General features: G+C 35.9%; 1 protein-coding gene across 2 annotated transcripts in view; it reads right to left on the bottom strand.

Annotated features, from left to right (window-relative positions):
• Positions 1 to 24,329, bottom strand: part of LOC129277424 (outer dense fiber protein 2-like) — a 28,779-nt gene extending 4,450 nt beyond the window's left edge. The window contains exons 1-17 of one of the 2 annotated variants that reach the window (XM_064110712.1): positions 23,814 to 24,208; positions 19,951 to 20,103; positions 18,978 to 19,115; positions 18,073 to 18,240; positions 17,400 to 17,587; positions 16,928 to 17,057; positions 16,219 to 16,350; positions 13,282 to 13,545; positions 12,101 to 12,396; positions 11,507 to 11,642; positions 10,873 to 10,983; positions 5,602 to 5,634; positions 3,626 to 3,730; positions 2,831 to 2,989; positions 2,091 to 2,191; positions 1,543 to 1,624; positions 889 to 1,095 (exon numbers count right to left, since the gene is read on the bottom strand). In XM_064110712.1, coding sequence (XP_063966782.1) covers positions 889 to 1,095; positions 1,543 to 1,624; positions 2,091 to 2,191; positions 2,831 to 2,989; positions 3,626 to 3,730; positions 5,602 to 5,634; positions 10,873 to 10,983; positions 11,507 to 11,642; positions 12,101 to 12,396; positions 13,282 to 13,545; positions 16,219 to 16,350; positions 16,928 to 17,057; positions 17,400 to 17,587; positions 18,073 to 18,240; positions 18,978 to 19,115; positions 19,951 to 20,085 — 2,385 coding nt within the window. In that variant the 5' untranslated portion in view covers positions 20,086 to 20,103; positions 23,814 to 24,208. Of the gene's footprint in view, positions 1 to 888; positions 1,096 to 1,542; positions 1,625 to 2,090; positions 2,192 to 2,830; positions 2,990 to 3,625; positions 3,731 to 5,601; positions 5,635 to 10,872; positions 10,984 to 11,506; positions 11,643 to 12,100; positions 12,397 to 13,281; positions 13,546 to 16,218; positions 16,351 to 16,927; positions 17,058 to 17,399; positions 17,588 to 18,072; positions 18,241 to 18,977; positions 19,116 to 19,950; positions 20,104 to 23,813 lie in introns of both variants that reach the window. The other variant, XM_064110713.1, reaches the window with a different exon arrangement.
• Positions 24,330 to 24,790: the final 461 nt, after the last annotated feature.

Consider the following 24,790-nt stretch of genomic DNA (forward strand, 5'->3'; position numbering starts at 1 on the left):
AACAGAGATAACTACATGCAAAAGATCTCCATTGTATAGAGTAAGTTGAAAATAGAGTACGCAACTTGTATTTTCCAACCAGTGATGGTCTCAGTATATTTATCTACACCTTCACTAGTAGTAGTATCACATAGAAAATTTTGGTCCATGGGCTTGGTAGAGTATATTATACAGTGATTTTTAAAATCAGTTTTGTGGGGCACTTATATTTTAGGGATGCCTAGGGAAATTTTTCAACCAACTGCTTTGTCAGATTTAATGTCTTTGTAATACAAATCCATACTGCTATCCCTTGGGGAGTTTGGGGGTCTTACACTCGCTTGACAGGTCCATTTTTTTCTGCAGGAGGGGGCGAGGGGCTCTTTTGAGGATCACCATCTGCCCTCTTCCGACCACCTAGCCCATTTGCTTTTACAGATTCGTAATGCATACCTAGACGACTACCATATCAACTAACTTCTGTCCATGGGCTTGATTGGGTAAATTACTACTACGGAGGTGCGTTTTTGAGGGGGCCTGGGAGCAGAATCAAAACAAGGCTTCACTGCTAACACCCATTTTCTAACCCACAGTCATGGTCTCAACACGTTTCTGGGGTCAAATCGTATGACCATCCAAACTATTATATTGGATGGATTTCTGAATGGGATACAAAAATATATTCCACCTGTTATGGTAATACTGCACTCATCTACGATTCATGCAACATTATCCCTAACTGTTGGAATATCTCTGGTATTCCATTCTGAGCCATCCATTATAATATAAATATTTCACTTGTTAAGCAGTATTACACTCATCTACAATTTGTGCAATATTGGTCCAACTCATGGAATATTTTTGGTATCCAATTCTCAGTCATGTAAGTTACATAATATAACTACTTACATCTTCCTTCTGCCTTCTGTTTTGTACGAGTTCACTCTTTACTCTACTAAGCTGAGCTTCAAGATCTAGTACCCTCGCCTGACTGTTCCGTTCGCGAGCCAGCGCCTTCTCCCGAGACTCCTCCTCAAGACGTCGGCTGTCGGCGATGGATTGCTCCAGCTGACGGATCAGACCGGAGTTCTCCCGCTTCTGCTCCTCCAAGTTCAGCTGCAGGAGGTAAAAACAGGGGTTTAATGTCTAGAAGTTGATGGAGAACTCAATTATATACTGGTATCAACGATAGCAACTCGAAGACAGACTTATTGACAGTCATATAAATCATTAGCATGTATGAGATATGCAAGTTTAAACTCTAGCTTTTGTTTTATTGTTATTCGAAGGGCTAAAAGTAGAAGATTCAATTCTATTTTGATACCATGAAAAAGCAATACCAAAGAATTCAATGGAGACTTTTAAAGTACTTTAAAGATTAATGAATGAGTTAATATTTGATAATGTATTGCATATTATATGATGATGGTGATGATGATAATACAACTTGTTAAGTACTAACATGATGATTTCTCTCAAAAGGAAAATGGTAATTCATACATTGGTGAATTTTTGTTATATAAGGAATACAAGTAAACTATTAAAATAAATATTTGAACTCACTTGCATCTGGTGAACTGATTCATCTCTCTTCGACAGATTAAGACGAAACTCCTCATTTTGCTTTTCACAATCTTGCAATCTCCTTAAGACAAATGGGATTTAAAAAAAATTGTTACAAGGAATCATGACTGTAATAAGTTCAGAATCATGGTTTTAATTAGCAGGGATTATAATGACTAGTTAAATGTAAGAGATCCCCATCAACAAAATATCACAGAGATTTTGCAAAAAGAAACCTCTTATTGGAATATTCTAATATACAGAAAATGGAATCACAATAATTGTATGCACCCCGTTTTCCATGCACTTACCCTCTTTGCATATATTCATGTAGACAACTGAAGTTTAGCAGACTTTGCACTATCACATTGTCTTCAAAATATGAATTTTACCTCTGAATTTGAATTAAACTAAGATGCTTTTCCCTGCACTAAACATAAATTGCATTGTTAACTGTGTGTGCAATACATTTATATATGTTCTTGAGTTAAACAATTTTTGCAATATGGTAGGTGGGGAAAAGGACATTTTCTGAATGTTAAATTTACCTCTGAACGGAGTCAAACTTGGCCTTGAGGGCATGACACTCTTCATCTGAAGACATCCATTTCTGGCGGAAATTCTCCAACTGGGTACTGCTCTGGTCCGCCTAGAACAAAGAATGAAATTTTGACATAATCAATCAACTCATTATTTGCTCGATACAACCAGGCCAGGTTAAATTCATTGACCTCAGTTTAATTCGTATTAAATGCTTTTGCTTCAGCTAATTTTTTTAATTCCTGATTTGCCAAATGCCATGGCACATTCATCTACCTACTTATCTATCTATCTAGCAGTCTGTCTGTCTGTCTGTCTGTCTGTCTATCTATCTGTCCATCCATCCATCTATCCACCTATCTATCTATCTATATATCTATCTATCTATCTATCTATATATCTATATATCTATATATCTATTTATCTATCTATCTATCTATCTATCTATCTATCTATCTATCTATCTATCTATCTATCTATCTATCTATCTATCTATCTATCTATCTATCTATCTATCTACTATCCAACCATCCATCCATCCATCAATATAATATGTTTATTCATTTACCTTATACATTTTTCATTTTGTTTCCTCATAGCAGCATTAACATAACATTTGTAATGAATGCTTTTTATATGGGCAAGCAACCATGTCATAGTTAGCAGTCCTGACACCCCCCCCCACACATACACACTCCTTGATGGTTGATTGAGGGGCAAAACCATGTGCTATTTTTTTTCTCAATACCTTTGTTGATAATTCTGTAATGAGTTTAGTTTGCTCCATCGTCTTCTTCTCCCTCTCTAGGAGTCTCTCTGTAGCATCGACTAGTTTCTGTTCCGTGGATCGGAGCATACCTGGTAACGGTTCAAGCTCTAGTAATCTCTGCTCTAGTCTTCCTCTCACCTGCAAGAGAAAAGGTGTTTTTTTTTGTTACAATGTAATCAATTACAATGATAATGGCAATGATGATAATATTAATAATAATAATTAATAATTTTGTTACAATGTAATCAATTACAATGATAATGGCAATGATGATAATATTAATAATAATAATAAGAAGAAGAATATTAATAACTGATAATGATGAAGATAATAACAACATAAAGAACATCAAAATATTAATAATAATAAAATAATAATGATAATAGTATAATACTCAGATACAATAGCATAAAGACTGAGGTAACACAACCCTTGGACAATTGCGTGTGGGAAATTTGCATTTAATAAAATACCTGCATGTGCATGCTCAACAGAATTCTATTGTAGTATTTAGCATTCTATGAATGAAAAATAAAGGCAATAAGCCAGTATCTAGAGTAAGAAATACATTGACATATTTATGATTCTTTATTGCAACACATTGGTTGGAATCATATAACACAACACTGATCACACAAATCTTACAAATGCAGGTAAAATGTGAACATAATTACAACCGCAAGCGAAAGTATGTCATAATTAGAAGATAAGACACAAATAACAATGCTCTTGTTAATAAAGATAATAAAAAAATGATCAGAATTATTCTGTTACCTGATCTATTTCTCTGCTAGTTTCTTGTTTGACTCTGCTAGCTTCATGTTGGCTCTGTTCCAGTTGAAGAGATACATCCAGTGCCTCTCTTCTTGACTGGTTCATCTAAAAACAAATCAAAGAATGAAAATTAGTTCAATGAAATGTGCGAAGCTGGTCCACTGCATCTTTTTACACTTTCGTTTGAAAATGGATTTAAAACTCTCTCTCTCTAAATTTGTATTCTTCACATTATCGGATGTGATTGCATTCTATTTGTTTCTCCTGTACAACTTCAATGAAAAAACAGTGTTTATTATAACAACAGGTGGAGCCATCCTACATGGAAAAGATGAGGAAGGAGCACATGAACGAAAGAATGAATGTATATATCAATAATAAGAAACTATAAAACACATATATACATGTACAGACAAGTAGAAACTTAATGAACAATTAAAAAAATAATCAAAATAATGAAATAGACACATGAATAAGTGTAAGGACACCAAGTTACAATCTACTTTCAGAATCTTTCATCAAGGTTAAATGATATTTGACTATTATTCTAATCTTAACATTATACAAAGTGCTGTGACCATTTGATCAGATTCAACATACTTTCTTGGCCAACATTATTAATCTTTGTGGGGGTAAGGGAACTTTGATTTTTCACAAAAGAGACATACTGCCATTCTACATTTGATATAATTTTCAGGCATGTTGTGTTCAAGATAGTACTGAAAAATGAGGATATTTTAAAGCAGATAGGTTAAGAAAATGGGGGATAGTGCCATATGTATGGTGATTATGAAAATCAATAATTTAACTGAAGGAGGGGGGGGGGTGAAATGCAAATACATACAGTATAGTAGTAATAGAGGTTCTCTCTATGGCAGAATACAGAGTGAAAGAAAAAATGATTGATCAAAGAGAAATAAGAAAAATTACTTAAAATATACAAAAGTGGCAAATGGGCAATTCCATAAAACATGTAAATTCGACCCCCGATTAGGCATGTACATGTATGGTGAGTGGCATTCCTGAATTAATTTGTCTCTGTTTTCTAATTCATACAGTGTAAAATGGTTTGAGCAGTCATAAAGGAATGTCAAAAAAGCTTAATATTTTATGGAACTGCCCAAATTGAACAGGAAAAAAGAAAGAAATATAATAAATGACTTGATAAACTGAATTCCTCCATCTCGATCATCATGATCGTCACCATCATCATCATCATCATCAACAACAATATCATCATCATCATCAACAACAATATCGTCATCATCATCATCCCCATCATCATCATCAACGTCATCATCAATATCATCATCATCATCATCATCATTACCATTATCATCAACAACAACACACAAAGATTTAAGTAGTTAGTAAAGTGCTTATAAAACATTCAGCAAATCCAAAGCATTAGAAAGGCTAAAAGAATATTAGAAAATGACATACAGTCAGCGATGATATATTACAACTATACGAAGAAGACAACGAATATTAGTACCCAAATTATTGATGACATTTCTAAATAAATCCTAAATTTCCTGTCCTGTCTAAAGTTCCTGGCAGATCATGAAAATATAGTCCCATCCTGTTATTAAGAAATTGCACACACTACTACTACTACTACTACTATTACTACTACTACTACTACTACTACTAATAATAATAGTTTTACAACTACTTCTACTAGAACTGCTATATTCATAACTACTTTGATGAATATCATCAATGCTGGTAAAACTAAAAATGAAGGAAAATACATATTAGTGACACACATGTACGTTCATCAAACATAAAGAATCTGAAAATAAAGAAACCAATGAAACTTAATGTGTGTCAATATTAGAACCTTAGCAAACAAAATGCTCTCAAACTGCTTAGGAATCAAAATGCACTATTGATGAAAGTGCAATGATGTGATGTGTTAAGAAGAAGTGAGTTTGTGAAAACTGTAACCTTCTAGATTATCTTGTTGTACTTACAGTATGAATGACATGCTGTTCTGTATGTGTGAACTACATTGTGGAGTTGGAATGAAACAAGCAAAAATTTGGATTAGATGGAGGGTAGTTGGGGGTTAAATATGCTTAATTATTGATTGTGGTTGAGTGAAGGAACATAAGTAGAGATATGGTTTCTCTTTGTTACTTCAAAATAGTTCTAAAAATCACATGTTTTTCAAGGAGGAGTAGGTGGATGGAAGGGTAAATTTCTACTTGGTCTACTCCTCAGGTGTCTACAACCGGTTCGTCAACTAACCATCTTTTAATGATCTGGGGGTTGTTTCACAGAGATTTAAGTATGACTTAGAGTCACACTTATATGCCAGCGCGTATATGATATGCAACGCACAATCTTATTGATCAACACGCAGGAGTGCGCATCCTCTTGGCGTAATCTGACCGATGCAGTCATACCTTTTATACCGCACGCAACTAAGCATTTAAGCGCAACTCTAAGTCATACTTAAATCTTTGTGAAACACCCCCCTGGTCTAATTGCTTGTCAGTCCATTCACCATTTTGTCTAAGTTTCAGTTAGGCTATACCGGGTACCTATTAAATCTAAACTTCACTTGGTCTAATTTCACACGGTCTATATGATGAGATAAATCATTCATGAATCACAATTCTTCTTTTGACAAAGTGCAACATATTATTAGTAGACAAAGTGGAAATTAGACCAACTGGGCATTAGGCTAAATGAGAATTAGACTTAGTGGGTATTAGACCTGGTATAGTGTAGACCAAATGGGTTTAGCCCATGTCGTAGTAGACTTTCTGAGAAGTAGACCAGGTAAATATAAACCAATGGAAATGGGATCAGGGTTCCCAGCTTTTCAAGAAAACAATATTCCCTGATTTATTCCTGATGAAGTTTCAAAATTCCCTGATAATTATTTAAACCCATTCCCAGTTTCGCATGTCTTCTAAGTTTTTGCATTCAATTTCATGTATATTCAGTATAAAAACAATAATGTAAAACTAATTAGTACCAATATAACCAGTCATTCAATGGATGTTGTTTTGATATGCAACAAAATATATAACAGAGTCTTACTGACTACCATGCTTTTGACTTTTGGGCTGATCAAAATTCCCTGACTGGAAAAAAGTAAAATAATTTTCCCCTGATTTTCCTGATGGGCTGGGAACCCTGGGGATATCACAAAGTAAAAGTGTGAACCCTCAGTCCCCAAATTTCAGGGAGGGGGTGAGGAAATGGAGTGGGTTGGGAGGGGGAGGCGTAGTGCAGTATGAAGCAAGGGGTAGCAAACATTTACAAACTTTGGTTCATAACCACCACAAAACAAACATGAAATACATGCATAAATGTATGCTATCAAATCTAAATATATGAAAACAAAATTAACACTTTGCCAATGGTAATTTTTATATTAACTTTCAAACAGATAATACAATTCATTTCCAGTGCAATGTACAAGTACCTATCTTAAAAAAAAACCCACATGCATGCAGTATAAGTCCAGATATTTCCTAATTAAATCATTGGCTGAATATGTAATATGTTAAAAGCTTTGAAATATTGTAGGGCTGTCAGAATGATTAAACAGGGGAAATAAGCATCTACAATGTATAGTTCAAATAATCAACACACAAAAGCATCCTATCAATAATTTCTAATATAAAAAAGAAGAAATCCAATAGGGATAACAAATGTGTTCCAATCAGTAGACAATAAAATAAAACTAAATTTAACAGTGTTCCACTTTTCTATATCTTTAGCATACAAAAAAAGGAATGTATGAATATGTGTAAAGTGGGAAGTTTTTTAGCCTATTATTCTTAAACTTGCAAGTCTCACTGGCCTAAAACATTCTCACCCCAAACAGTTCAAAATGATGGAATTCAAATCTAATCTCAAGCACATTAGAGCAGCATTATATTAAATTTCTTTAATTGCTTGCAAACATACAAAAGTGAAAATAAAGCATTTCTAAATATGGTACTGGTATAAAACAGACATGTACAAGTCATACGTGCATATGAATTAAAATATCTTTTTAAAAGAATAGATATGCCATAAATGCAAACCAATATTAAACAAACAGAAATTCCCAGCCACCTCATGAGAATTTGATTTCCACAAATGTTAAATATTAATGTGCACATATAAACAAATGAAATAAGTATATGTTGTTTTTATCAATATTTCACTTAGTTGTATTTTTTTTTAAATCTCTGAATAACACTTATAAAAATATGAGATATCCCTTGTGTTGTGATGACTATAAAATAAGCTCCTAGCATCTACAGCTCATTTTTCTTCTGAAAAGACAGCAACCAAAGTTTTAGGAATGTGTAAAATGTTTTCTAAGGTGTGTTTTTTTCTTCTCCTTTAAAATTTTCTTTGTTTGTGCTCAGTTATAGGAAAGGTGTTCATTTCCTAATCATTGAAGTTCTTTTTTGTAATAAAAAATGTGCCAAATAAAAACCATGATTACACAACACTCAGTAAGTACCGTAAGTAACGGTGTATTAACCGCACCCGTGTATTAACCGCACCCCCCATTTTCGGATGGGAAAAAAAAAAAAAAAAAATCATCAAAAAAAAAAAAAAATCATCAAAAAAAATATATTATCAAACTTACTTTCTATCTCTAATATGCGTATTTAAGAAAGAGTCAAGAACCAAAAAATATCGAAGAATTACTGGTAAAAAATGATGGGAAATCAGCGCTTCGTCACTTATCTGCAAGTTGCCGACATTATTGGCCACTTCCACACTCACCTCACACACACACATATGGTACCGGTGTTCATTGCAAGTACCGATACCAGCATCAACATGGGGGCTCACCCATACGAGAAGATCGTTCATATCATATTTCCTGCATCACAACCCCACTTTTGCTTTCAGAATTCTGTCTAGCATTCAATGTCTTGACATGAATTTTAGACAAGGGAATACGGGAAGGTTCAAGATACGAGAAATTTGCGATTTTGTTCAGGTGTTTTTCTTGTCTGCTTTGAACCACTACCGGTAGTTCTCAGTACAGTACGTGTGTGGCGGTATCTTACAGACAGCAAAATAGGAAAAAAAATGCTAGTACCGGTATACCGTATTTTCAATGGGAGCTCTGGGCGGGAATAAAGTGAATAATAATTAAAAATAAAAAGTCGGAAGGAGTGAAGATGGGGATTGAAGATTGATTTTGAGATGATGGATGATAGAGAGAAATGAAGGAAAGGCAAATAAAAGAAATTAATTGTCAAATAATACCAATAATTTGTCAAACAAAATAACTTCCACGGAAAGGTAAAGCGCCAGCTTACGTTGACGTTGCGATAAACATTACACATGCATGTCTTATTCGGCTAGCTGCACCGCGCTGTGCGATCGATTGGCGTCTGAACTTTGCCGCGATGACTAAAAAATGACAACAAAGACAGAGTCACACCATTAAAAAAAGTCAGTTTCATGAAGGTAGGTGCGTTTGTTACCGTGATATAACTTTGAGGGACATTTACGGCAGATACCGGTAGTCATAGTTGCTTCCCTTTTATACCCGCGGCTCATACCCCTCTAAACGGGATTGCCCCAAGTGGCTACGCTCGGCCACCCGACGCGAGTTGAAAACTGGTAGTGGTATCGGGCTGAGATTGGCTTGGCTCAGACCTGTCACCGTGTATAAACCGCACCCCCGACTTTTGATTCTGTCCCGCCGAGAAAAAGGTGCGGTTAATACACCGTTACTTACGGTAGTAAGTACTATGTAGTCTAGATAAAAATACCAATTGAAGAATAATTACATGTTTATAGGTACTATACAGACAGAGAGAATTGAAGATGACATAATATTACACAAGTAGCTTTAATAGCTCCTAAGATATTCATATTCTAAACTGTATATGGAAAAGGGCAGTGTGGCATTATTTTGCAGATATAAGTGATCAGTAATATAACATGTGTTTCTTTCAATAGAATCTGACACTTGGAATTGAACAAAATTGCATGTTTTCAAAATTAAGATAAAGAAGATCGCTTATTATTTTGTTCATCAATTCATCTGTGTATTTCTGTGCATTGGGGAGGGAGAGACAACTGTTGATCAATATTGGAATGTGCATGGGTCAATAATAATAATAGCAGGGCCCGCTGGGAGACCAGTTTTCGGAACTGAAGTGGCTATATACCCTGGGTAAATATACCGTTATTAATTATTATTATTATTGTTACTACCAGTGCCAGATCTAACCAGATTAGACACAATACTTTGGACGGACGGGGCCCACCATTGTGTACAAACAATATCTAACCTGGTTGGATCTGCCACTAGTTTCTACTCATGCAAATTGTATCAAGATGCTTTTCATCAGGATCTCTGGTAGTGGATAATGTAAGATGAATCAAGAGGCAAATTTGCAAATAACAGATTTTTAGCATTGATTTAAAACCTTGTCATCATTGGAACGATAGTTTTTTTTTCTTTGCATCTTATATAATATAAAATTAATCTGTTATGTACATGTTTTTTTTTCATGTTGTTAAACTTCATTTATTTCAAAAATCAACTTCCATTTTCCACCACAAGAGGGCTCCCTTCAACATTGTGACAAAGAACTGTCACAGACCCACCTGCTTAAATGGAGTTATGTTAGGTGTATGATATGCAAACTTTCGAGTAGTGTAGGCTAGTTGAGCTGTTTTTAATGTACAATCAATAAACTGTTCCATTGCAGTATGAGGAAAAAGTATATATATAGATAGTGTGATTTGTTAATACATTGTAGCAAGTATTTATTCTGAAATTCCTCATTAAGAGCAAAATGACATAAACTATGTCAAGTAAACATTGTTGTGACATTCAATTCTAGTTAAGTGTGGTGTTCTTTTAAAAAGAGATTGAAAATTTAGAATAGTTATCAAATCACTCAGTTAAGCTTATTGTTAATGATTAGTGCATAAATATTGCTTTCAAGGTTGAATATGATGGTTTGTCATGTAACAGAAATATAAAATTTAGTAATTAAAATACAATGGATTCAGTTGTTATATTTCATTACATTGTAAAAATTTGTATATGTACATGTATGGCATTAATAACAACGGACTTCCTTGAAACATAAGAAGACACTCCCTTTTAAAGATGGTTAAATAAAGTCAAATTGCAAACATTACGGTAGTGCCACCACCATACAACATGCACAGATAAATTATGGAAATGATGAAGGATATAAAATGTTATATGACGCAAACACACAGTGGATAGTAAGAAATATTGAACATACCTGTGCTTTATAATCTGCTACTAAGGATTCATATTGCTGTATACTGGATTTGAGTTGATCAATATTGGAATGTGCATGGGTCAACTTATCTTGGATATCCTTCACTGAAATCTGGAAAAAAAAAGATAAAAGAACATATTTCAAATGAGATACAGGAGGGAGGGTGGAAAGGGAGAGAAGGAAGGGAGAAGGAGGGGGAGAGGGAAGGGAGAAGTAATAAGGGCAAGAGATGAATGGGAGGATGTGAGGGAGGAGGAGTAAGGAAAGGGAGGAAGGGGAAAGAGGAAAGCGGGAGGGGGGAAGTACGAGGGGAGGAAAGAGGAAATGAGGTAAGGAGTGGTAAGGAGGGAGGAGGGAGATGAAAGGAGGGAGGGATGAGGAAGAAGGATGGATGGAGGAGAATGCAGTAATCAGAGTACTTTGCTTATCTTTGTTCACATCATTTTCAAATGATACATCTTAACTTTTAACACAGAAAAATATAAAACGTTTGATATAGCAGCATGGTTCATTCAGTCACTGGTCATGTCAGAATATAGAATGAATCAAATTCAGTTTGAAAGGTAAAGTACAACTTAGAGATAATACATTCACAATCAATAAGAATTACTTTCCATCACCTAAATTTTCTTACCTGTAGTTTTTCATTGTCAAGTTTGAGGTTGCTTGCTTCAGTACTCTTATGATGTAGTTCAGCCTTGACCCGATCTAGGTTAACCCGGGAGGTCATGTCTAGCTCCCTCACTTGAAGCTCCAGATCGTCAAGATTCCTGTCAGAATGATCAGAATTATTGTTATAAGCTACTGAAAGTGTTATAAGCTGCTGTAAGAGCCATAAATGATATGCCAAGACATACTTACGAGGCTAGGTAACAGGTAGTCAATCGATGGTGTCCATGGTTTTTGCTGTGCTGTCGGAGTCCCATTAAATGACACGCAAAAATAAATCCTAAATACCCTTGGAGTGCAGTGTGAAACTTAAGTTAACAAGCTGATAAACTATTAAGATCAAGCAAGCTAGAGCTAGTAAGATATGCATATAGTTTGTTGTGACTTGTTTTTTAGCTATATATTTCACCATACTACATATGTATATCTAAACATTTAATATCCAGGTAAAAAAACACCTTCACATTAGGAAATTAAAAATTGATTATTTTCAATCAAATACCAATTGTTCGCCTTTCTTTCATGTGACCTTATCATTGACTTCAAATCAAACCTTCACCTTTTCATAGAGCTATTATCACTCTCCAGCTGGGTCTTTTCTCTTGTGACCTTATTGCTGAGACCCTTCCATTCATCCAGCTGGGATCCCATCTCCGCCAGCTTGGCCTCCGTCTCCATGACATGGAGCTGGAGCTTCTCCACCGCATCTTCACTCCTGGAGGCGCGGTCCTTCTGCACCCGGGTCGCTCTCTTCAGGGCCTCCTTGTCGGCGGAGGCCTTCTCTTTGGCAGCGAGGAGCTGTGCCCGGAGATGATCAGCTTCTAGTTTCTCCCGCTCAATCTGGTTCTCAAGATTCTATGAGTGAAAGAAACAGGACCAAAGAGTATGGTAGTAAAGTAGGCATGGACAAAGCACTTGAAAGGGTTCTTGGTTTAGAAATAACATTAATATTGCGAAAGAATGAGAAAACCCTATATTCTTGATCTCTATAATCCCTCTCATTTATCAAACTTGGCCATCATGTCATCCACAGCTGATTCAAATAGGAAATGTCCTAAAGTCATCAAAGACATAATGGCCCGTATTCTGAAGTCGAGTTTAACTTAGACCACGGTCTAACTCTGTGCTAAAATTATGTGGAGCCAAAAGTTAAAAAATTCTGTTAATTATATTGTATATTTCTTATGTTTACTATTTTGTTTCCTTTTGCTTTCATAATGAAGAAAAATACTTCAGTTATCATTCCCAGACAATTATGAACAATTTGGGTGTCATATGAGTTAATAATTGAATGTGTACTGTTGGGGATTTGTGCTCCAATTGGCTCTCCATAGTTAAACGACAACTTTAAACCAGGGTTTAATTTAAACCCGAGTTCAGAATAGGGGCCAAAGTGTCCAACTTAACAGCAGGGGTGTAGTCAAGGCCATTTTTTCCAAGTCACAAAAACCTTCTCACATAGACCTTGTACACATGACAAGGCCCGAGGCTATATCCCTGCTTAACCGTGCACAAAGGACAGTCATAAAGCATCAAAGACCATCTGACAATAACTCAATTTTAATTTTCAATTTCATTTATTAACCATTTAAGAATATTCAAGATGTAATACAAATTAACATACAGGGTGTATAAATGCACAGCAACAATACAGATACAATAAAAGCCACTCTTCTTGTGTCCTTGAACAGTCTTTACAGTCAAGTTTCACTTTTTAACGATGATAAGCTGGAAGCTTACCCTGATCTGAACTGCCATGCGATTGCAGTCAGCCTCCCGCTTCCTGAGCTGATTCTGAAGATGTGCTCTGGTGGTCTCTGTCGTCCCATGGAGGTCCGCCAGGGATTTAGCTTGGGTCCTCTCTAGTTCAAGATTGGCCCTCATAGAATCCACTACTCTGGAACTATCAAGGACCTCCAGCCTGAGGCTCTGGTTCAAGGCTTCAGCTTCGGTAAGCTTCTTCAAGAGGACGTCTCGCTGCTCGGCTGCTTGGCTCTGATGTGACTGAAACAATGAGGAAGAATAAAGAATGATTTCATTGACCATTATTCACATTCTTCCTGTGAACTTTAAGCATTTTCACACATTGGAATTTGGCAATCTACACATATCAATAAGATTATTATCATTATATATCTATTATTATTATATTATTATTATTTCTATTATTATCATATTTTATCATTATAATTTATCATCATCATATATATATTAGGTATTCTGTAACAAATCCAAGCAGATTTCTCACCAAGTAAAATTGATCCCTCAATTAAGAAAATAAATCAAGTCTTAAGTGTGGATTATGTTACCTGGCTACAAAGAAAGCATGATGCTTGATTACAAGCAACCAAATGACCATTGACTTTAAATCTTATATAAGGGACTAAGTAATTAGTATTAAGATGATTAATACTTATCCATATGGCGCATGTGCATCAATTTGGTTCGAACCCAAATTGCAAATTACAAGAACACTTCTCTTCTCTAGCAGAATTTAATAATTATACTACTCTTATTGAAAGGTTTTACGGTAAACACCATGTATGTAGTCCTGAAAAGGACTGTTATCGACGTTTCGACCAGCGTGTTCTGGTCGTCATTAGGAATGAAGATCCACTTGAAAAAACTTGAGTTTATAACCAAGTTGGTTATAAGGAAGTAATTAAGGTTGAGCCAATAGGAAAGCAGGAACGGAGAGGTAATTCTCGCTACCCCAAATAGGAACAAAAACCTCATAATGCGCGAAACGAGATAATTTTCACTCCGTCGGGTCGTCATCACCACTTCCGGTTCAGAGTCATGCTCGCGTGAGTTTCGCGATACTGATTTTTCCACCACGCTGAAATCGATGCCAATCAGCGTAATATGTACAGATTATAATACTTTTTATTTAATTTGGTCAGTTTTGATTCCATTTGAAGTATAAATAAAAATAAAAAATATCTGTCACGTGAAAATAATTTTTTATTCATGTTTTTATTTGGTTATAAAAAAAATTAACAAAAAATGAATATCTTAAAATTTTGCATTTAGCGACCGGCCTGACATCACGATCGTATTCGACTAGACGCTAAATATATACAGCATTCATTCCGTTCAACTTTTTGTTGACCACAAAATGGATAAAAAATAAGTTTCGGAACTTTAAAAAAATCTTAACTGACAGAGGAATACCGTGCAATGGAAAGCGTCGGGCAGAATTAGTGACTTTAGCAGAAAAGGCCGTTAAAATGTATCGTGAAAGAGAGGGTTGTGATCACGAATTTTTCGAGCGAAAGCGACGTTGTGTTGTTGTGCATGACGGCAATGTTGATCTGAATGGCAAAACAGTGCATTGGACTTCCGAACAGGAAGTTGTAATACCGAAAAAGCTATCCCATAATGCAATGCGCGTTACAGGGATTTTCCCGGATCTCGGCGAAATCGCTATTTGGGGTAGCGAGAATTAAAGATGAACCAATAGGAAAGCAGGAGGATAGTGATTGGTCAGTAGTTGATTGGTAACTAATTGGTGCTAATCCCGGATTATTCCTCTGTGGTTACGTAAGACTTCTATTGTGTGGGAGTTGGAACAGATTAGGCATCTATTGATTGGTAGTCTTGTTTAGCAGTGGGTTCCAAATATTGTTGATGAGTAGGCCGCTGTCTTGTGGTACTGTGTCGTGTTGGGTGATCTCTATGGCCTCTCGTACCCGTCTGGTATACCAGTGCTTGATTGATGTTAGTAACTTGGCGTCCTCCCATAGAATCTTGTGTTGGAGTTGGTTTGCATGTTTAGCTATCGCAGATTTCTCCCATTCCCCCTTGTTGTAGCTGTTCTGATTTTCCTCGAGTCTGGTAGTCAGATTGCGTCCAGTTTCACCGATGTATACCTTTCCACAAGAGCATGGTATCCTGTATACTCCAGGGCGTGACGCTGAGGGCTTGATGTCCTTGTGAGTATAGAGGGCAGCATGTAACTTGTTGGAAGACCGGTGTCTCACTTCAATTTTGGCTGCTCTGAATACTACTCTTGCATCATGATTTCTTTTATGTTGACATTTTCTGCACTGGCATACAGACTTGTATTTCTTTCTGAATGACTTTCTAAATAATTTTTACAAGCAGAGTTGCAATCAATTTTTTGGATACAATATTTCATAATTCATGTTCAAATTCCATTCAAATGCCATATTCATTCATGTATTATGTTTGTGTTTCGAACACTACTTCAAATACTTATGGGGCTAACATCTGAAATATAGTCAAATGAATAGATTAACATTGAATTTAAAGATAAATTCCAGTTTTGGTAACGATCTAAAAATGACTTTTTACAGAATCTAATATAATGACCACCTAAGTGTCTGTTTGTATGAATAAAAAATATGTGCCAAAGGATTCTGGAAGAAATTGTGTAATTGCTGAGAAATAAGCAAAATAAGCGCGGATTCGGTCACTTCCGTCGGGTCTTTATTTTAGCAATAATAATACACTGTCCCACGTGTGCCTATCTGTGTTGGTGATCTTCAGTGTGAACATTTTTCAGCGTAGATTTCAAGATTTCACAAAGTTCAGTTTATGTAACTGTACCAGATCTAGATCCTCGATGATATACTGACAATTAAGCCTTGTTTTACAGACTTTCTCATGAAATCAGTGTTTACTGCAAATACTGGAATTTCTCTTTAATATTACCTGTCTTTTATGTTCATCCCGTAGCATGGTTCGTAGAGAAGAATTTGTAGTCTCAAAATCATGCAGCTTTTCTAGGAGGAGGTGGCGTTGCTTTGCCAGCACTTTGCTATCTCTAGAAGACATGTGCTTTTCCTATTACAAAAGAAAAACAAATATGGTCATATACTCTGATAACAAGATGATGTCCGTCCTTCGCTAGCGAAGACTACCACAAAAATTCTTGTGGGTTCGAAGATGGCTAAATAAACCAATCTCTGCCCAAAAAAGTATGTTGCAGTGTGGGCAAGCAGAAGGCAGCAGTGGGGCAGGCACAGCAGTGGTGCTTGCTCTGTCTTTTTGCTCTGTCTTGACTCGTAGCCCGACACACCAGCCCTCACCATGGTGCATCAAGCAGAACGGTCCTTAGTATATATACCATCAATAATTTGTGGATAATGTGCACTGAATTGATTTTCTTAAAATAGTATTGATAACAAGACTACAATATTCCATTTTCATATATAAAAACTTAATACAACAGGATGACATCCCTAAGCATTTTATAGATATATATTACTACGTGCGCCATCGGATCCTGGCGTGCCACAAACAATTCTGTTAAATTATTAATTCCAGTTTGATTTTTTGTTCGACTTGTCTCGAAATCAATATATCAATTATTATATGTGACTGCCAACAAGACATTAACAACATTCTTTTTTTTTCTCACCTCTCGTAGTCTTTGTACCACATCTCTGAGTTCTTCTACTTGATTAGCAGCTGACTTGGCATCCATCTCGGTCTCTACAAGCTTCTTCAACAATTGGTCTCTTTCTGAGCTGGCAAGACTCCTCCCCAATCTTAGAGAAATGAGAGTGTAAATAAATGTGTTCATAAAAAACTAAAATAAAAATATTGAATATAAGACATGAAATCTCTGTAATGTTTGGATAGAACTTTTAATTTTTATTCAATAATCAATCAATCAATCATAAAAATCAGCCACATGATCAAATGCTAAGCTTTATTATATAGGGTAATCTAACCATCCAAATCATATTTATACAAAGGTTTCCTTATGAAAACTGATTTAATGGTCAATGTACATTTTAAAGATATGAATATGTAAAAGCAATAGTCCAATGTTATTTGCAATACCAGATCTAAACCAAAATTGAAGAAGGCTGTAATAGTATTCTTACTTTGAAGTGTCTGCCTCTTCTTTGAGTTGCTCCATGGACTTCCTCAGGTGCCTGTTCTCCTTTTCTGTCATATGGAGCTCCTCCTTGAAGCCTAGGAGCTCCTCCTCCTGCTCCTCCAGGACCCTCCTGGAAAGTTTCAGCTCCTCCTTGGCCCTCTCTGCAGCTCTCTTGCTCTTCTCAACCTCTCTCTATCAGAACAACAAAATATATTTGCTACTATGATTGGTTAAAAATAAATCACTTGATATAACATTTTTTTTTAGCCCTTAACTCAATGATAATGTTGATCTGTCAATAACTGGATTTTGAACAAAATAAAGTGTGATGAACTGTGTACTATTAAAAAAATGCATTGCAATGTTTACAATCACTTTTCTATCTCTTAAGTGATCTCTGAAATTTTATACACAGGTTTAACAGTAGAATGAAAGACACTAAATTTAGAAAGCCACTTTCTGTCCAGAGACTCCGCAGGCTGTCCCTGTGCCGTAACTGATAATAGTTATCTCTTGAAGCAAATCAATTTGATCACTTTGGTAAATATTTGGAGTACGCAGGGAATTAAAGTGTGTAGAACTGTGTACTATCAGCAGTAAAAGTGCAATGCACTCTGTACTATCACTCAAGAAAGCAAACACACAGAATTCATGTCGGAATGGAGGTACTCCATTACCTGCGTCTTGAGAGAGCCAACTTCCGTCATGAGGCTGTCAATGCGGTCCTCATAGTCCCGGTACTGTTCCTCCATCTTGTTATCACCGTCTCCCAGGTCTTCCATCCTCATTGTAGAACTGGATCCATCTCTTGTTGGAGGCTGGATATCCAATCTAGCCCCAGATCCCTGAGGGCAAATAGATACACAGGTTACTACTTGTCATTGGTTATTTACGCAATTATATTTGTTTATATCAATGTGAACAGGCACTTAGAAAGTATATCAGAAGCAACACCTATTTGCAGTTAAAAATATTTCTTATTCTTCTTATTATTATTATACATTGGTACACTCTTAGTAATGGTCTTCCGCGATTCTGATCATCTCTTTGTGAAATTGACATTCACTCAAGACTCATACTTTCTGATAGAAATTCAAATTTTAAGAGTCGTCTCGATGCTTTTATATGTATGGTAGATATATGGTGCAATATACATGCTGTGAATTATCCTTATAACCATCACCTGACGCAACCATCCCCATCATTATCACCCGTCCTCATCATCGTCGTAATAATCATCATCAAAAAGTAAAATGATGAGGTTCATGTTGAAATTAGTTTCAGATCCTGATGCAAGAACTTTCTGTTCATCTCAAAATTTAAAAGATTTCAACGAAAGCTAGGATAAATATCTATATCTATTTAGGATATTTATGGCAACCTTTTGCCTAGAATGAATTCTCTAAAGGAATTAGGAGACTGTTTCTAGACAATACAAAGCTGTGGCTACTACTGCCAATACTCTAAAATACAGCTTTTCATGAGCATTCCATATTTTTTTCTAAGTTTGAGATACATGTACAAGATTTTAACAGTCTACCAATGATTATTGTTCTTTTTTTTTCTCTATTGAATGACTTACATTCCAACTAAATTTCTGTCCTCTGGTACTCTTGCCTGGTGCTGGAACCCATGGTCCCCTTGCACTGCTTGTAGGGCGCATGTTCCCAGCCGATCCTAATGTTACATTGAAGCGATTCTTGCTAGCTTTCATTTTTTCCTGAAAAATGAGATGAAATTTTAATAAAAGGAATTGAAATGTTGACCCCCCCCCCCCCGAAAAAAAAAAAAATCATGATTTCACATGTAGGTATATACATGTATATCAAGATTCTGGCAGAAAAGTAATACTTTTGAAGTTTTTATATTAGTATTACACTGAAGACATACAGACATACTGTATATGTACATTATTGAAACAGGGGTTACAAAACGATTCTTGTTAGCTTTCAATTTGTCCTAAAAATCATTTTCATTGAAAATTTAAATGAATAGAATTTAAAGTATAATTTGTTTGTACATTTACATATCAATTTATTCTGGCATTAATATAGAGTTTTAACATTCAAGTATTATAATGAAACAGAAATACATGTACATTTCATTTTATTCTAAATCTAGCACATCTAATCACAGTGCAGGAAATTCAAAAGCCCATTTCTTACACCAAAAAGTAACTTATTTTATTATATCTCTACTTTGATGGTTAAGTGTTTTCATAAAAATACATGTATGCTACTTTGACTTTGAACATTACATAATGAAGCATAGATAATCTTAATAAAATTAAGACTGTGCGTGGGCAAATCTGCCCCCCCCCTTGCTTATTAAAAAGTAAATGATGAAAACAAACTGAGAAAAAAAATTATTTCAACTCTTCTGGAAAGATAAATACTCTAGAAATTTGCATAGAATAGAACAGCCTTTTACAAATATGAAACAAGAAATTGAACTCGAATAAGAAAAGGAAACAAAATATTTTGCAAATCATTAGGAAATCGAGTTGAGAAAAAAAAGGCAATATTAGACTTTTCTAGAAAGGACACCGTAATTACCTCTACCGCAATCGCAGAAGCCGATTTCTTTGCTCCTTTCTTGACATGGACATGGACCGGTGTCTCCTGATCAACATGGACGTGGATGGGTGGAGACGTCGAACTGAGAGATGATTGTACTTTATCAATTGTCATGGTTACAGGCTCATATCACTGACAAAGAAAGGAGTAAAACAAACAAATAATAAAATACAAGATATCACTATCAGTCATTTTTATATGTATTTGCTAAATGATAGATCTAAAACAATTAGTTTCAGATCCTGCCAAAATATTCAAGTGATGAAAAATTGGCTTAGGCAGTTAGGCTGATAAGCATGGCTGAAAAGTATTTTTCATACAGAAACTTCTATCTAAAGTTGATATGTTAATGAATTCCACACCAATCTACCCATATCCATTCGTTTCTAAGAAAAAAGTAGTATAAATACTTCTTAAAAGTTTAAAGAATTGGGTTGCATTCAATTCAAATTCATAATTCAACAAAAATTTGTGAATAGCTAAATATTATCAAGAAAATCTGAAAATAGTGTGGTAAAAAATATATGATTTGTTTGTTTGTTGGATTGCCTTTTTTTCTACATTCCAGTAAAATACAAGGTTTAAATGCAATCAAACGTGTTTTAAAGCCTGGACTTACATTCACAGTACTATGATGTAGCGATATACATGTACAGTTCATTCGATTCTAGTTAAAGGCTCCCAGAAATGGTGTGTGACTCCGTACAACTCCTACACACCATTGATAAATGGATAAAAGCCATTCATTTTGCTGCCATGGTAACAGGATGCCCAATCTTGAATTTGTTATAGAGGCAGGGTATATTGCACCTGTCACACTTCCCCATAGCTTCAATATCACCTGCTAGGCTGCACTACTATATATACAAAAATTTATGTATTTACTTTCTACAGGTCTTGTCTTGCCAAAGTTGGAGTCATCAAATGCACATTTTAACAGCTCAACTACCTATACAGTGCGTCCCACAAAAAAGGAAACCCGTTTTCAGAGATAGATTTCACAAATTTTATCAAATAGGTTTTTACTATTAATTTGTTACTCATGGCAAGAGTAAAATCTCATCTCTCATTTGAAACCGACAGCTTACATGTAGCAAATCATTCACGCATAGCACATTACAAACAATAAATATTGAGGCCTATAGATCAGAAACGATTTCAGCAGAAAATCATATGTGAACCTGAATCCAATCTCATTGCAGGGATCAGTGAATCTTCACAAAAATTACAAAAGAAATGCTAATGAGCCAATCGTCGAATGTGCACAGTCGTTGTATCATGAATCTTGTCCAATTTTTCTGCGCAACCTGGTTTTGACATCAAAATTTCAAACTCGTCTAGCTCACGAAGTGTTTGTCTCATATCAGGTATCAAAATAAAGAAGAATAATTGAATTATATGATTATGTAAATGAAATATCATAACTCATTTGCCTTTGAAGAATAAATACATGGGAATCCTGGATTCCTTTTTACTGGGACACACTGTACAATGGGTGGTTTTAAGTTCAGTTTTCCCAAAGCTTAAATCTAAGGCCAAGGACATGGCCTTTGATCCCCTATTGAATGATTGGCCTCAATTCATCTCTCATTGGCGTTAGATATTTGTGTCCAAAATATAATGTAATTATAGAAAAATGCCCTTGACCATGGTTCCTGCTCAGTATTTTGTGTAAAATTGATCTTGACTGGTCAGTTCATTTTGTGATTGATCACTAATATTTTTGTTACAAAGCCCTGAACCTATATATCCAGTTGTTTGACCGTACAAGATGGTAATTTCAGGAACTTTTGTGATCAATATTCCATTTATTGATTGAAAGTTATATAAGGCAATATTACAAATCACAAATAGATTTAGATCTATTCACAATTGTCTTAATGCACAATTTTTTAAGAAAGAGCAAAAAATTATGTTGCTGAGAATGTGAGATCAAATATGTTTATGATAATTGATATCAACTACCGGTTGCACCCCTCTTCGCATGTGAAATGCAGTTGAAAATTGTAGTCTGTAGAGATATTACCTAACACGTTTTTATGTGGGCAGCATACCCAGTTGTTGCGTGTCCGGACAGGTTGTGCAGGAAATTGATTTTAAACAGCCTTTTGGAATAAGCTAACAAGCAAAGTTTCATCAGTTTAATACCCGGAGGGGGGGGGGGGGGCACTTCCATTCACAAGTGGATACCATGCGCGACCATGAGATCTCAAAAAGCACCCTTAACACGTATTTTCCATATTCTGAAATTGCACCCCTTAACAAGTATTGGCGTGTGAAACCCTACCCTTAACAAGTATTGGAAACAAAACGATACTATTGGCAAGTATTCCCTGAATTGAACCCCTAAATAAGTACAGCGATATGTCACGGACGTCGGTCGTTGGTTTTACCTTTACCTACATCATTGGGTTTAGTACAGCCCAACTCGCCCAAATCATACTCTTAACACGTAGTGTTGACTCCTGGGGCAAAAAGTACATCCTTTATAAAATTTTAGTCTTGATTATTTTATACCCTCGCAAATTTGACCCTAAACACGTAGCTTTCCTAGCGAAATAGATACTCTTTTTTCATTGTTTTAGCATTTTTGACACCCTTATGACGTTACGTACGTAACGTGCCCTATCTTGAAAAAGACATCCTTTTTACGCGTTTTTTGGTCACCCATGGTATCCACTCGTCAATGTAAGTGGCCCCCCCCCCCTGGGGTTTAATAATACAAAGTGTTAGGCAATCTTATAGAGAACAAAATAAAACAAGATTGCAACTATTGAATTCATATTTTTGTGTAATCCAAAAGACAAAAAAGAAGGCTTGAAAATTTTAAGTGTCTGGAACCCCATCCCCCTTTCCTTTTCGACTGCTAATTCAGCATTCTTCCAGTATTTGCGGTAAGGTAAGGTAAGGTAACAGCTTGCTAAAATTCTCTTAAATTGGTATTCTGAAAATTGTCTTATCTCTGTAAGGACGTCCCCTATTTTATCTCTGAAACGCCCAATATTTCATCAACTAATCAGTAAGCTTGTTATATGCTTAGGTCAACCAATAAAAGCGTCTCTTCGGAAAAATAATGAAACGCATTGTTGATATGAGGCGTAATTTCCTTGCACCCCCGACGCTTATGCTTGTGCGCTTCTGTGCTAAAAATACATGTGGCTCTTCTCAAAGACATATTTTCTAAGAAAAGATTCATCGTCTCGAACACCAATTTTTAATTGCTGAAAAGTCTACCAATCCATCGTTATGTCTTTGGAATGTCTTCTTTTGTAAAACATGAGGTTCTTGCAGGATGCAGCAAGAACTGATTATTGCAGACGGACAAATATCACATGCAACAATAAGTTATAATACTAATACCGTAAGCCCCTACCTCTTGTAAATTTTCTTGTATTTTGCAAGGAAGTTAACAGAACACAAAGATAAGAGAATTTTCAGAATACCTTTTATCTCGATGTTATGTTATCTTTCGCAAAGGGATATTTATGCGCCGTTTTTAACTTTACGCTTAATTCTAGCTCTGACATCATAGTACATGTACACGCTCAGCGAAAGTTAAAAGAAAATTTATAGTAAAATGTCAGAAATTGTTAAATAAATCCCCAGAATGCAGAAACAACGGTTATTCCTGTCTAAAAAGTTAGAAATTGCTAACAAAATGCCAGTCAAAATTCAATCACTCATTTAAATTAGGTGTAGACAATACTAAAAACACTATCAAAGTGAATTGTGAATGTGATGTCATCAAATTTTGTGGTCTTTCTTCACGTTACAATCTTAATTTTCTTATTCTTACTCTGTCTTACGTAGTCTTAGGCTAGTTCAAAATCCTGCTAACTTACCAGATCAAGAATAACGCGAGATAACCATTATTCTCTGAGCTCAGGCTGATGTCGACTTGAGGTTAGAGAAATACCAACTGTCGGACAAATCATCACACAATCACATCCTCCAAGGGCCAAGTTTGATTTCGTCTTGTTTTGGAGAGCGGCAGCGACGCGTCGTCTCACCTACAGTTCTCTAGCCAAGCGTCCCGGGCCGCTCCGGCTTGGTAGTAAGCCCCAAGTACGTAGGCCTATCAACTCAGGGTCGCTGGAGACTTTACACCGCTTTACACGGACCGATTCGCGTCGCGTCGGGAAGCGGAAACATGGGCGATCGTGAAATCAACACGACCGTTAGAAGAACATAAATGTAAACAATACTTTATCACGTGTGAGGATCTGCGATTCAATATAAACTCCTCTCGCGTGTTTTTTAAATTTCAATTGTATGAATTCATCGAAGCAGAACGTTATCACGCTCGATCGATTGCGTTGGATGGTGTGGGGGCGCGAGAAGAAAAAAGGGATATCTACAAGTACAAATATAAAGAAGAAAAGAAAGAAGAGGAAAGGGAAGGGGAAGAACAGAAAAAAAAAGGAAAGAGCAAAAAAAAAGAGAGAAGAAAAAAGGGGAAAATGACGACGAAGATAGGATTAGGAAGAAATGATGAAGAACAAATAAAGAATTTCCCTTTTTTGACAAAGATACTTCAAATTTTGAACATATGGGCACTCTGCAGACCCCTAGTCTGCTGGGCAAACCCTTCGCTCGAGTTAAGGGTCTGAATGTGCAGCCTACTCATGCCTTGTGTACAGCAAGTTTTGTATGTGCTAGTCTTTGCGTGGAGGCACACTTGTTGATCAAAGTTCCAATGAGGGTCTGTGCCTGCAGACTAGCAGACCCCCCCCCCCCCCAACAGACTAATGTTAGGAACCGCAACTCGGGCATATTGCATGGACATAATTTATCTCATCCTTCTCGTTCCTAGCTCCCA

The sequence above is a fragment of the Lytechinus pictus genome, chromosome 15 (genome assembly GCF_037042905.1).
Source record: "Lytechinus pictus isolate F3 Inbred chromosome 15, Lp3.0, whole genome shotgun sequence".
Taxonomy (NCBI): Eukaryota; Metazoa; Echinodermata; class Echinoidea; order Temnopleuroida; family Toxopneustidae; genus Lytechinus; species Lytechinus pictus.